A 14,236-nucleotide genomic window follows, 5' to 3' on the forward strand; every position below is an offset into this window, starting at 1 on the left:
TAGAGCAGGCAGGACACTTTGCTTGTAGTTCAAGAGGTCTGGTAGGAAAGGGCGGGGTGGCGACATCAGCTCCAAGGCTGGAGCTGGATCCTGGACTAGGACCAGCTCTCTCAGCGGAGCTTGGAGTGACGGGGGCCGGTCCAGGATCCCTGGGACTGGGGCAGCAAAAACCATGGGAGTAGGGGGTACATACAAGGAAGCCATTGCTTTATCTTGCTAGCTCTTAATACAGAGGTGTACTGCTTCCCATTCTGATAACATTCTCCCTTCCAGATAAGCTTTCTCAGAAGAAATCAAACCCAAGAGTAATGATGGCTAATTATGCAAAATTAAGAACATAAATTCACAGGATCCCCCCCAAAAATTATTTAATCACCACCTACCAGTCAAAATGAGGGGCCTTTATGAAGATGAGGGAGGGGCAGGATCCTGTCTCCAGGTCAGCCCAGGGCCAGACAAGTGAGCAGGGAGCAGGTGTAGGGTCCCCCACTCAGCCATGCAGCTGTCCCTTGTGACTGCTGGACTGAGTCTGCTCTTCATGCTGTGAGCTGAGGGACCCAGTTTATTCCTACCCACACTGTGGAGGTCATTTGAGAGTCTCTGGGAGGGCTGGGCAGTGGGCACGTGTGTGTCCCAGGTCAGCCACCTGCACTGGGTTAGGGTCTCAGTCCTGTTGTTCAGAACCCCAGGTGGACTTGGGCCAGAATTTGCTCTCTTGTGTCTTTGATGGTGTCTCCCAGGCAGAGCGGGACATCTTCCTGCCCAGCAGGGGAGAAGGGAACTCAGTGAGGCCTTGGACAGATTTCCATCCACAATGGGTCCCTGCTAACCCCTTGCTCCTGGTGAAGTTATAACCAAGTCAGGTAGCCTTTCTAAGACATAGTTTCCTCAGAGGCCAAAGTCATGTTTTGGAAGGAACTTTGCATATTATAAGCCCATCTATAAATGTGAGGACTGTTGTCCCTATTATGTGTTTGTATTTTGCAAGACTACTGCGCTGGGGTTTCCATTAAAAATCAAACACATCGTTACAAAACGTGTTATCAACTTCAAAAATCCATGGTGCTGTTGGAACAATATTTGAGGTCTGCAAATGTCTAGGTGCCACCCAATCCCTATTCACTACCTTCCCACAGGGACCGTCACATCCTCACCACCTTGGGACCCCTCTGTGCCTCGTGTTGGTACTTATGGGACCTGGACATCTCGGACACTCAAGCCCGGGCTCCAGGCATCCCCAACTGTACAGTACAAGGTTCCTGCCCCCTGTCTGCCCACTTACCTCCCTATGCCCACTGTCCCTCTCTCAGAGCTGGTCAACTTGCCGGCCTCAGTCTTGTCCACCCAGGCCTCAGGACCCAAGTTCCCCTCTCTTTGCCTTTTCCTTCTTAAATGCCCATGTCTAGGTCCTCCCTCTCCCCTACCCCTGAAAAGACTGGTCTCATTCAGTCCTGAGAGTTGTCCTCAGCCTCTCAAGGAAAGTGAGTCCCAGCAGACCCAGGAGTGAGGTGGGACCCGGTGCTGGCAAACCAGATCCTGGTGGTTGGTCACACCCAAAACCTGGGGAATATCATGCAATGTGTGCTCATCATCAGAATGAAACTGTACTTGATTTCAGGGGAAACGGTTTGGCAATAGTAATGATTAGAGGAACTGAGGCCTTCAACGGTGTCAGGAAAAAGGAAGGTCTGTACACATAATCATCATAATTTTCATCCCATGTTCCTCAATTAAATGAATGATCGGATGGATGCTGGATGGATGGATGATGAATGGATGGATGAAAGGGTAGTTGATGCAAGGATAGTGAGTGGATGGGTGAATGGATGGATGGATGTGTGGGTGGATGTGTGGTTTACAGTTGGATGGATGGATGAGGGATAGATGAATGGATGAATGAATGGTGGATGGATTGATCATGGGTGGATGCGTGATGGATGGATGGATAGATGGATCAATGGATACCTATGAGGTCAGGATAAATAAAGCACACATGGACACCTCTAAAGTAATGGGGTCTAGATCCACTTGATCATCACTGTGAGCTCATGCACATTTGCTCCATCCTCTCCTCTTGCTTGCTCACACCTTCCTTGATCTGGATTGGGGGCATGTCCAGTTCTGAGAGGGATCCAATTCCTTTTGGAGTTCTCCTCTCAAAGGTCCCATTAACTGCCCCTCCTCTTCAGGATCTTAGGGCCGTGGCAGCTCCTATAGAAATCTTACAGGACGTTTCCTATTAGTGTCAGCTTCCTCTGCTGATCAGATGGAAGGGTGAACCCAAGTGTGGGGACACATGGCTGTTTGCCTCCCACAACTCCCTCAACCATTTGATCTCTCTTTCCCTATTTCATCCAACTTCACAGTCCATATTCCTTGAGCTATGGACATCTGCTCCGATGTTAGGTATTTTAGAGACATCTGGGCTCAGTTCTTTCAGTCTTTTACATTTTTCTCCCTAAAGCCCTTATTACAGACATCCCTTTATTCCAGCTTTGAGGAAAATGGTATAGAAAACCCTCGACTAGACCAGTAACCTTGAGGAAAAGTGGCATCAGCCCTGCTGCCCTTCAGCTTCACAATGAACTTCAAGATCGTTTGGTTTTCAAGATGTTCATCATGTGGGAGTTCTTCCCTCCCCTCCCACTTCCAAGCTCCCCAATCCTGAGCCTGGGGTCCTGGAAACAGGCCTCACCCCCCACCTGTGCTCTGGAGCCAGGCCGCAGCCTGCCAAGTTGATCCAACATCCTCTACATTATTAATGTGCTGGTTTTTCTAGCAGACTCAACACAACAAAGATGGTGGTGATGGTAACGAACGTAATGGCGAGTCACCATCGTGTACTGAGGACTAATTCTGGGGTGGTTCTCTGAGAAATGCTTTACCCACCTTACCTCATTCACATCTTGCAAAAGCCCTGAGCGGCGGGTGCTTGAGGCAGGGGAGTCTTTGTACTTCTCATGTGAGCTAGAAAATCGATAGATTGATAGGTATTGGTGATCTCTGAGCCTGGAATATAAGCTTTGGACTGGCTTCTGTTGAGACAAGGAACAGAGGTCTCTTGTCTACAGGACAGGTGGGCAAATAGGCAAGGGGCAGACAGTACCACTGTCATCCTGCTGTAGCCGGTGGGGCCCAGGTAGGCTCACCTGTCGGCTCAGCACTGTAAGTGGGATGGGTGGGGGCGATGGTAGGGATATTCCCCACAGTAGGCTGACAGCCTCTTCAGGATCCGGTTGGGCGCTGTCAGCAAGATGAGTTTTATGAGTCCTTAGAATAGGCCTGAGGGGGCAATTCTGAAAGTCTGTTAATGAAAGGCCAAAATTCCCATCCTTCAGGGGCAAGAGGAGTTAGTCAGGTGGTTGAATGTTCCGTAGATCATTCTCTCCGCCCACCACACTTGCTGGGTGTTGTTTTATAACATCCTGGTCTCTGGAGACACAAAGAGAAATCAGATGGAGTCTTCAGCCTAACCTTCACCGTCTCCTTGAGCAGCAGATGGACCAGCTTGTCCCAAGAGGAATGACAGTCTTGCCACCTGCAACCCGCAGCCTCATCATGCTTGAGATGGGAGGACTTCACCAAGGAGTGTGTTCCTGGCTGAGATTGGGGGAGGAAGAGTTTGCAAGATTCATTGGACAATCTCCTGACCATTCATTCTATGTGGCCACATTGCTACTTCCTGGGGACATTGGTGGGAGAGGTGATGGGGGTCCGTGAGCTCAGAAGATCATGGCAGTGGAGGATGATGAGAGTTGATGGAAGGGTCTACAGGATTGACCCTATCGTTTAATTTTGTTTGAGTAAAGATGGTGCAGAACCCCAGGCCAGGCAGGGGCTGGGCCAAATGGATAGGCTAGTGGTGCTTCCCTGGGTTGGGAGAGGCAGGATGGGCGTTGAGTGAAGAATGAGGAGGGAGGAGGGTGCCTTTTGGTTTCAACAGTCGGGGCTCACCCCCTGGAGACCTTGGGATGCTTCCATCACCAGAACAGGGCTCCAAGGTGGCTTCTGTTGTCCAGGAAGCCCTGCGGATGCAAAGTATTTAAAGTGTCCTTTGTGGAATCATCACTTCGAAATTCAAAACCTGTAAGTGGCCACTGGCTCAGCTGCATGGAGTGCCTGGGCTTCCAGGGGGCAGCATTTCTGCAGGAATGTGCCAGGTGACCACCTAGACTGTGAATTTGGATGAGGACTCATGTGATAGAGCCCCCCTCGTCTGTCCCTTGAAAACCTCAGATCATCACCTCGGGAGACAGTTTTCCCTCTACTGCTCAGAGCCATCAGTCATCCCGGCTGGTCCTCACACACAGCTCGTGTTCTTTCCACACCATATCCACGAACCGACTTTCTCTAGTTTCCCAAGCCCAGACACTCTGCTGGCCACCCCTCCACCTGTGAGCCTTTCTCACTGAAACTGGCCCCATCCCCAGGGACAGGACACCTGTGCTTCCCCTACCTCACAGGGTCATCACCCTCAGGGGACACGACACCATGCTGATACAGTTGCATCATCTTCTCTTATTCCATCCAGAGACCCAGTAAAGAAATTTGGGGTTCAGGTCAGCTGCTCCTGAGCTCCCTGCAGCATATGGGAGTACTTGTCCAAACAAGCCTCAGGGAGCCTTGGCTGATGGCAGAGATCTTAGGCCTGCAGAGAGACCTGGGGTGGACAGCATCCCTGCCAGCCACCAGAAACGTATACTCTGTACTGCTGGAGATCTGAGCTTGCATCCCTCATGACCTCGCAGCTCCCGGCACTGGGGCCTCCCCCACTCTGTTCTCCCTCCTTCAGACATTAAGACCCTCCCCAACTGCATGAACCCCAACAAGTCCAAATGGCCCTAGCCCATGTCGCTTCCAGGGTGGAGACCCATCATCAACACCTGGTTCATCCTGGAGAGGGACCATGGCATCTCTTACTTCCAAGACAAGATAAATAACCAGGACATGCAGATGATGAAGCTCTTCAGTGGGGGTCTCCACAGGGCAGGAGGGGCCTTAGAAGCAGTGGTGTGGCCACACAGAGTGGGATGCCTACCTGGGCCAGCACATCTAGCAGCTGCACTGAGCCTGTGGGCCAAACTGCACCCTGTGCACTGATGGGGGTGTGTGTGTCTGTGTGTCCACCCGTGTGTACACTTCGAGGTGTGGGTGTAAGGCCGCACTGTCTCTCTCTCCACCACCACTGTGAACCGACCCCTTTTGGTCACCCTGCATCCACCCAGATGATCTTTCTGACATCCTGGACCCTCAGGCCCTGTCCTCCGCCCACCTTCACTCAACTCCCACCATCCACTGCCCTGGCATCACGACGCATTTAACCATCTCCACCATGACCGACACCCCCATTTACGGCCAGCCCATTCTAGCTAGTACCCACCAGTGTCTCTCCAGCCCACCCACTGGAGGTTCCCTCCCCTGATGAGTCCTCAGCCCACTGGGTCTCCGTCTGCCAACCTTGCTCCACGTTCGCTTTCCTTCCCCTACGTCACGTCCTTCCTTCCTCTGCACACACTGACCTCCAGGACAGCCACACGCTCCTGTCCTGCAGCTCCGTCCTGTTCCTTCCATGGTCCTGGCATGGTGAAATCCACCCTGGGACCCAGCTCTGCACTTTCTCAATGACAACAATGACAGCAATGTTGTTTTCTCCTGCAGAAGACCAGTAGGCAGCTGAGGCCCCAGCCTCTATGTAGGGAGAGCCATCCCTTGCACAGTCTCCTGCAGGAGACATGGAGGCTGCTGAGGCCTGGAGGCTTGGATGCTGGATGAAGGGCTGCATTTGCAGAGGTCACCCCCACTGGGTGATTGGGGACTCTGGGACACCTGAAGTCACAGATGCAAGTGACCCGCACCTGGGAAGGTGTGAGGGAGGTGCACAGAGTGCAGTGCCTCAGTAGCAGGCAGGGATTCATGCCCATGGGCAGCACTCCTTGAAAAAGATCAGCTACTCCTTTGGAATCTGGAGAGCAGAAAGCACCTAGGGCTACCAGTGGTCCACTGGCGGCCAGGACAGCCTGCTGACTGGCAGGCATCAGGCCTGCAGCACGAGAGGTTCAGGGTGAAACTGCTCCTGGGTAGCCTGGGCCAGCGGGTTGGACAGAAAAGATGACCACCTGGTTTTTGTCACTCTAGTCTGTACGTGCTCGTCTCCCCAGCTAGCCAGACCCTGGGGAGGGTGGCCCTGTGGCTGAACAGCACTAGGGACTGAGGAGAAGGTGCCCTTGGCAATATCGAGTTCCTCCTCTTCATGTGAGGCCAGGTTGAGCTGTCTCCATGCCTGACCTCACCCCCTTGGCGTCGGTGGGCTTCTTCAAGTCAAAGTCATACTAGGCTTTGGGTTCATGGCACTGAACACATTGGCATCCTCAGGGGTCTTCAGCATGAGGGTGAGGGGCCAAAGGAGGGTTGGCTATGCTCAGGACAGCCACACCAGTGACAGGGAAACACACAGAGACAGGAAGCAGATCAGTGCTTGTCAGGGGGTGGGGGAGTGGATATGGGGGCATGGCTGCTTCATGGGTACAGGGGTTCTGGTGGGGCGAAGCAATGATCTGGAACTAGATAACAGTGACGGTACACAGCATAGAGAATGTAGTTAATGGCCGGCCCTGAATTGTACAACTTTATGTGATGAAAACATTAAACTTTATTGAATCTAAATTTGAACACATAAAACATAAAAAATCATAAAACATAGAAAAGGGAAAAGACATCCTGCCCTCACAGGCAAGCTGAAGGACAGCTCTGGTGTGGAGCTGGAGCCGGCCGGGCCTTAGTTGCTGGTGATGAGTGTGGTGCTGCAGCTGCTCTAGCGCTGGAGCCACTGCTGTGGCTGATGCTGGAGATCCCACCAGCTCTGGCTGTGCAACTGGCCCAGGAGCTGGACCTGATATGGGGCTGGAGCTGGGTCTGTCTCAGGCGATGTTGCCTGACCTGCTTCTAGTATTAGTTCCGGTCCTGAGACGGACTCTAGCTCTGCATTGTTGACAGATTTGTTGTGGGAGCTAGTGATGGAAATGGCTGCTGCTCTGGAGCTGGTCAAGTGTGGGAGCTGGAGGGAGCTCTCGTTCTGGAGCTGGCCGCAACTGAGCTCTAGAGGTGGCATCAGAGCTCTCACTAGTCAACAGCTGGAGCAGGATCTGGTGCTATGTGGCTCTAACTTTGTAGGTTGAGGTAACTCTGGCTCTGCTGCTGTTGACTGAGCCTTCTCTAGCTCCACAGCTGGTAAACAACGTGTCCTGACCTTTAGATGGGGTCAGTGACATCACCAACCCATCATGAGCTGTCCATCAGATGGTGGGAGCAAACCAGCAAATAGCATCTATTACATTAGTGTTATTTCATCTCAGTTCCAGTTACATATTTATTTTAAATATACTTAGAAGGAGAATAGGATAACAGAAATCATTTACTCTTTGCTGAGATTTAACAGAGCACACCTTATTGATGTCGTTTTTTAAGAAATATTACACAGTGGAAGACACCATTCTCCTTCCTCTCTCTTTCCTCCCCAGAGGTAACTACCGTCTTGACGTTAATATATGTATTCTGTACACATTGTCTTTTGCAAAAAGACAATCGTCCCAAATTTGCTGAGGTTTTTGCTATAAGTGGTCATCAAAGATATGCATCCTAGCGGATACTTTTAAAAACTCTGTCCTTTCAAAGTAAAGACAACAGTTCAACAGTTAGTTGAGAAGATACCTGCATTGTAGATATGGTTTTTAAAAGAGAGATTTGAAAATATCTCCATTATGTTACCATTGACCCTCCTTATTTGGAAGAGTTATGGTCTGTCAATTCTTCGCTCACACTGCATGAGCAAGAATGAACCACTGCTCCCAGGAGAAGGACAAGGTGAGGTTTCTGCAGCCTCTGGTCATGACATGTTTGGGAAGCTCTCAATGCAGAACCTTGTCTTATGTGTGTCTCTTGAAAATCACCTTATTTCATATAGATTCTTGATTAATTAATTGAACTCTAGGCCAACAGCACTATCTACAACTCATGCCTGAAGGAAGCTCATCCAACACAACAATTTTCTATGAAAGGCCCATCACAGGCTTCTTGTGTTTACGAACACTACACAACACTTCAGCACTGCATTTGAGGGCCACTCTAAGGAGCAAAGCACCAAGGAGAAGCACAAAAGGTGACAAACGTAGCATTCCATAGATTAGAAAAAGGACATTTGTTGACGTGAGAATTAAAACAAGAGTTTTAATACTGTAATAGCAAAAACTAGAAACAACCCAAATGTACACCAAAAGAAGAACGGTCAAAGGAGATGTCGTTTACTCATACTAACACGTAACAGTGAAAAAGAATGGCATAGGTCCAAGCAAATTGTTACAAAAGTATCTCCAATGTAGTTTTGAATGAAAAGAGGAGGTTGCAGAACGAGGTCCATGCCTCACAGGAAGAGGTCTGCCTGAGGTTTGATCTCCAAGCAGCTCTATCAAGCCTAATGCCAACTGCTGTGAAAAAGGAAACAAAAATTCTGTTTCTGGAATGTGCTATTTGCCTAAAGAAAATCTTGCAAGCATGTGGCTGGTAGGTTCATCTAAAAGGACAGAGAGCTGAGACTTTGCTGAGCTTACAGAATAGGATTTACGAGTTCTTTCATTCCCTGATTCCTAAGGAATATTTTTAAGTAAATATCTGCTTATGTGACAACATTTCACGTGAGACTCACTTGCATTATAACCTGGTAATGAGGTTGTGGGGCTTAGCTAACCATTACCAAGGCAAAGTTTTGCTGGCTCTCCTCTCTACCAAAAGCAACCTAAAAGTTGGGCAGGACTATTTTGGGTTAGCTGGTGGTATTTGGGCTGGTTTGCAGCACACACACCCAAGAAGTCTCTCACCTCTGTGCCTCTGTACTTGAGGTAGCTTCTGCCTAGTACCTCTACCCAGGATGTGTAAATGGCTCACTCTTCATTTCTTCCTGCCTTGGCTCAAATGTCCTCTGAGAGGTGGACACCAAGACAGGATTAAACGGGCAAGGATTTTACGAGGGGAGATGCTTCTGTAACAGAAAATGGGGTGGGGGAGCCTGGCAAAGTGGGAGAGCCATCAGGCCATGATGCAAGTCTGACTCTAAATGAGGGGGAGATAGAGGGAAGGATGGGTCCAAGTGTCCTACACTGCTGTATAGTCTAAGGAAGGCTTAGGAATGCCACTGGGGAGTCCTTGAGCACAAGCAGATCAGCAGAGGAGTCCATGCCTCCCAGGAACAGGTCTGCCTGAGTGTCTATCCCTGCCTCACTCACTGATTCGGAGCAGTCCAAGGGAAGCACGACCTCAGTGCAAACAGAGGATAGATCTCATAGCCCAACAGACTACTGACTTCATAGCTTTGGTTAATTACGTTTGCTGCAGGTGGAGGCCTTCGAGGAGCAGTCTCCTGGATACCATATCTTATCAGTCAGTTTTCCCTGATCACTCTGCAAAACAGCCCCACAGAACAGTAAAACATCAACTACATTTCACCAGGAAACAGTAAAAACACATTTCAGACTGGATACAAGGAACATTCCAGGACAACAAAGTAATCTGGACTGGTGTTGGGAGTAGATTAAAACTGGATTACTTCTAGGGATCAAGCAATATCAAGAGAAAGAGAGAGAAGGAAGCAAGGGAGGAAAGACAGAGGGCGTTGGCCCTCAGCATTTGGGGCTATTATTTGGCTATGCCCATCAGGGATCATAACCAGCTGCAAGACATCCTACAAGCCATAAAGTCAAAACACCTCATTCATTTACAAAAATGCATTTCATGTATTGACTTTTGTTTTAACCCGTCCCCTCATTTCAGACAGGAGATCCAGAAAAGGGAGACAACTATTCAGTCGCAGAACCAGGACTAGAACCCAGGGCCCCAGACTCCTGGTCATTCATTCAGGAGGGCACCCCTTGTTCCTGGCCGCCTGCCAACCTGTAGGAGGACAACATTGGCGAGGACAACCTGAAGGAACTGAAGTTCTTGCCTTCACAGAAGCTCAAAGGAGGTGCTTGAGCTGGATCTTAGAGGATGACTAGGAGTTTGCCAGACATCTGAAGGGCATAGGAGGCAGTGCGTGCAAAGTAGAGAGGCCTGAAACAGCGCTGGGATCAGAAGGCACAAGTGGAGCCTTCTGCTCAAGTGGATGAAGTGCTGAGGAGCGAGGTGAGCTGGGGATGAAGATGCATGGTGGAAGACAGCGGGGAAAGCCTGCAGGGGTTTTGGCAGCGAATGCCAATAGGAAGAGCTACCCTCTAGCTCACTGTGGGTGGAGCAGGGACTGAGTGGCCTAGTAGCTGATGGGGTCGGGGAACGCCCACAACAAGGCCAGGGAAGAGATGATGAAGGACAGTGGCAAAGGGAGTACACAGGACAGGGGAAGGACTTACCTGGAGATGCGCGGTGGGCGCCACCCCTCCAGCATTTCCCAGGCTGTTGCCAAGAGGCAAAGGGCCTAGTGACAGGAAAGCGCCCTGCACCTGCTGGAGCCAGGCAGATGCTAGGGAAACGTGCGCTGCGCGGGGAGGGGACGGCGCTCAGGCAGAGCTGGAGCTCAGAGGATGGTCGCGCACCAGGTGGCAGGGCCAGGACCTGGGCCCCATCCACCACCCTGAGCATCGCGGGTCCCCGGCTCCGCCCAGCCCAGCCACCCCCCTGGCTGCGCCACTGGGGGCCCTCAGGCCTCTGCCTTCAGCCAATAGGAAACCCGGTGGCAGGCGCATTCGCCAGGGCCTGGGGTTAAGGGTCACACAAGTTGGCCTAGCCTGGTGGCCTGAAGGAGTGAAGGGCCAATGGCGCCGGCGGCGAGGGGCTGGCTGGGGCACCAGCTGGGCTGCCCGGAGCCGGGGCGAGGGCTCTGAACGGCGGCCGTGTGCTCGTGAGCCGGCAGGAGGCGGCCGAGGCCGGGGCCTCGCCGTGGGCCTGTAGGTTGGCGAGCGCGCAGCCCGTGCCTACCGCACTCTCGTGGGGGCTGCAGCTTTTTGGGGCGCAGGTCGCCCCCCCTTCGTGCTGCCCAGCTCCGGGCCGAGCCCAGCCCCGGCTCGCGGCCGCGCCGCCGCCGGGTGGAGCCGCTGCCATCCCGCCTGGAGCTGGAGCGGAAGGAGCGGGCGGCCCCTCCCTCCGCGCGTTCCGCCCGCCGCCGCCACTGCTCCTCCCCGTGCCCTTGGTCTCTTGAGAAGCTGCCACGCTGGAGGGTGAGACTCCGGGATTGCGCCCCTGGAGCGGCCGCAGGCACGGGAGGGGGAGGCGACTGGGGCGCTTCCCGCCTTGATGGAGGCGCGGAAACGGCGGGTTTGTGGCGGCCCGCGGCATCCGCACCTCCCCGGGGGGTGGGGGTTGTCCTCACAGGTCAGGGAGCAGAGGGAGGCTCAGACAGGTCAAGGGACAGGCCCCAAGCCCCACAGCTGATAGTGGTATGTACAGTGGAATCCGCACTCGGGCAGTCGGCCCCCGAGGTTCTGATGTTAGGACAGCTGGCTGCAAAAGCTCCGGGACCTTGCGGGCCGGCTGGAGTCGGTGGACCAGTGGGAAAGGAAGTGTCAACAGGAGCAAGTACAGGGATGAGCGAGGAGGAGCGGAGGTCCGCACACACTAGGGTGTTAGCACAGGAGGCGTCTGCCTTGACTCAGGTTTGAAAAGATGGCAGCAGAGGGCGACCTGCGGCAGCTTCTCTTGGAGCCAACAGTCAGAAGAGCAAAACGAGGTGCTTGGGATAGGTTCTTGTTGGGGATGCTTGTGGGAATCTCGATGCGGGATGAAAAAGCAGCAGATTGGACCAGTTTGGCTTCTGACTTGTCTGTCAAGGGTAACAAGTGATCTTGAACTGAAAAGGGGAGATCAAGAGAAACGGGGCATTGAAGCTCCAGAGGAATGACAAGTTGCATTGTTTTTTCCTTAATATTGAGTTGTAAGTTTTATTTATGTGTGCTGGATAGAGGTCCTTTATCATGTACATGATATGTGCAGATATTTTCTGCCAATCCACAGCTTTTCTTTTGTTTTTCTTAAGTGTCCTTTGAAGAGGCAAATGTTTAAATTTTAATGAAATTCAGTTGATCAGTTTTTCTGCTGTGGATTGTGTTTTTGGTATGTGTAAGAAGTCTTTGCCTAACCCAAGATCACAAAGATAGTTTTCCTATATTTTCTTGTAGGAGCTTCATAGTTTTAGTTCTTCTGTTTAGGTCTATGAGCCAGCCATTTGAGCTGGTATTTGTGTATGGTGTGGGGTAGGGGCCTTTCTACATGTGGATATCCCATTGTCCTAGGATCATTAGTTGAAAGACTATCCTTTGCTTATTGAATTGTTTGGCACCTTTGTCCAAGTCAGTTGCCTGTAACAGTCAGTGTTAATTTCTGAACTGTCAGTTCTGTTCTGTTGATCTATATGTCTAACCGTATGCTAAAATTATGCTCTTTTGATTACTGTAGCTTTATAATCAATTTTGAAATTGGGAAATGTAAGTCCTCCAGCTTGTTCTTGTTTTTAAAAATTGTTTTGTCTATTCTGAGTCTTTTGATTTTCCACATAAATGTTAGGATTAGCTTGTCAGTTTTTGCAGAAGTACTTGCTGGGATTTTGGTAGGGATTATGTTGAATTTGTAGATTGATTTGGGCACAAATGCCCTCTAAAAATTATTTTGTCTTCCAATCCATGAACGTGGAATCTATCATTTAAGTAGGTCTTTAATATCTCTCAAGTATGTTTTGTAGTTTTCAGTTTACAAGTCTTGCATTTCTTTTGTTACAGTTATTCCTAAGCATTTTATCCTTTTTGATGGTATTTTGAATAGAATTGTATTCTCAACATAATTCTTGGAGCTTTCCTTGTTAGTATATAGAAATACCTTTGGTTTTTGTATATTGACCTTCTATCTTTTGACTTTGCTGAACTTGTATATTAGTTTTATATGTTGTGTATTCCTTAGGATTTTCTACATACAAGATCGTGTTGTCTGGTTGTCTGTGAATCAAGACAGTTTCACGTCTTCATTTCCAATTTGGATGCCTTTGTTTCTTTCTCTTTCCTAATTGCACTGGGTAGAGCCTTCAGTACAGTGTTGAATTGAAGTGCTGTCCGTGTTCTGTTCCTGATCTTAGGGAGACAGCATTCAGTCTTTGACCATTGCGGGTGATGGGAGCTGTAAGGTTTTCACAGATGCCTTTCCTCAAGTTGAGGAAGTTCCCTTCTTATCCTACCTTATGCGGAGTTTCTTTTCTTTTTTAAAATCCTGAATAGGGACTAGATTCTGTCAAATGCTTTTTGTATATCTGTTGAGGTGATCATGTGATGTTTGTCCTTTATTCTGTGAATAGGATATATTATATTAGTTGACTGTTGGATGTTAAACCAGCTTGCATTCCTGGGAGAAATTCCTCTTGTTCTTGGACAATAAATCTTTTTCCACTAGGTTGGTTTTGCTAACATCTTATTGAGGATTTTTTTTCGTGTGATGTCTTTGACTGGTTTTGGTGTGAAGATAGTCCTGGCCTCACTGAATGTGTTTCTGGAAAAGTTTGTGAAGAATTGGTGTTATTCCTTAGGTAAATGTTGGCTTACCAGGGAAGTAAGTCATCTGGGTCTGGACTTTCCTTGGTAAGAAGAGTTAGTTTTATTACTAATTTAATTTTTTTAAGCTTGTTATGGGTATATTAAAATTTGCTGTCTCTTCTTGAGTCATCTTGGGTAATTTGTGTCTTTTCAGGAATGTGTTCTTTCCTTGTTAGTTATCTAATTTGTTGGCATAAAGTTGTTTGTAGTATTCACTTCTGATCTCCCACAGTTTTGTAGGTTGGTAGTGATCTTCTCTCTTTAGTTCCCGATTTTGGTAATTTGCATTTTCTCTTTTTTCCTTGGTCAGTGTAGCTGAAGATTTGGCAACTTTATTAATATTTTAAGAGAACCAAATTTTGGTTGAATTCATTTTCACTATTGATTTTCTATTATCTGTTTCATTGATTTATAGTTCAATTTTTACTATTTCCTGTAATGCTTGCTTTGGGTTTAGTTTGCTCTTCTAGTTTCTTAAGGTGGAGAGTTTGGCTAGTGTTGAGGTCGTTTTTCTTTTGTAATGTAGGTATTGGAAGACATTACAAGCTTTAAACTTCAGTTTAAAGCTCAAATTATGAGTTTGTCTCTAGGCACTATTTAGCTGCAGCCCATAAATTCTGATATGTTGTATTTCCTCTGTCTTCATTCACCTTCAAGTATTTTTCAGTTTTCTTTGGAATTTC

At 49.3% G+C, this 14,236-nt stretch overlaps 1 protein-coding gene across 1 annotated transcript in view; it reads left to right on the forward strand.

Annotated features, from left to right (window-relative positions):
- Positions 1 to 7,830: 7,830 nt before the first annotated feature.
- Positions 7,831 to 14,236, forward strand: part of LOC131403669 (uncharacterized) — a 28,289-nt gene continuing 21,883 nt past the window's right edge. The window contains exons 1-2 of the mRNA XM_058538061.1: positions 7,831 to 7,860; positions 11,022 to 11,198. Of these exons, the coding sequence (XP_058394044.1) occupies positions 7,831 to 7,860; positions 11,022 to 11,198 (207 nt within the window). The remainder of the gene's footprint in view (positions 7,861 to 11,021; positions 11,199 to 14,236) is intronic.

Source organism: Diceros bicornis, unplaced genomic scaffold, assembly GCF_020826845.1.
Source record: "Diceros bicornis minor isolate mBicDic1 unplaced genomic scaffold, mDicBic1.mat.cur scaffold_77_ctg1, whole genome shotgun sequence".
Lineage (NCBI taxonomy): Eukaryota > Metazoa > Chordata > Mammalia > Perissodactyla > Rhinocerotidae > Diceros > Diceros bicornis.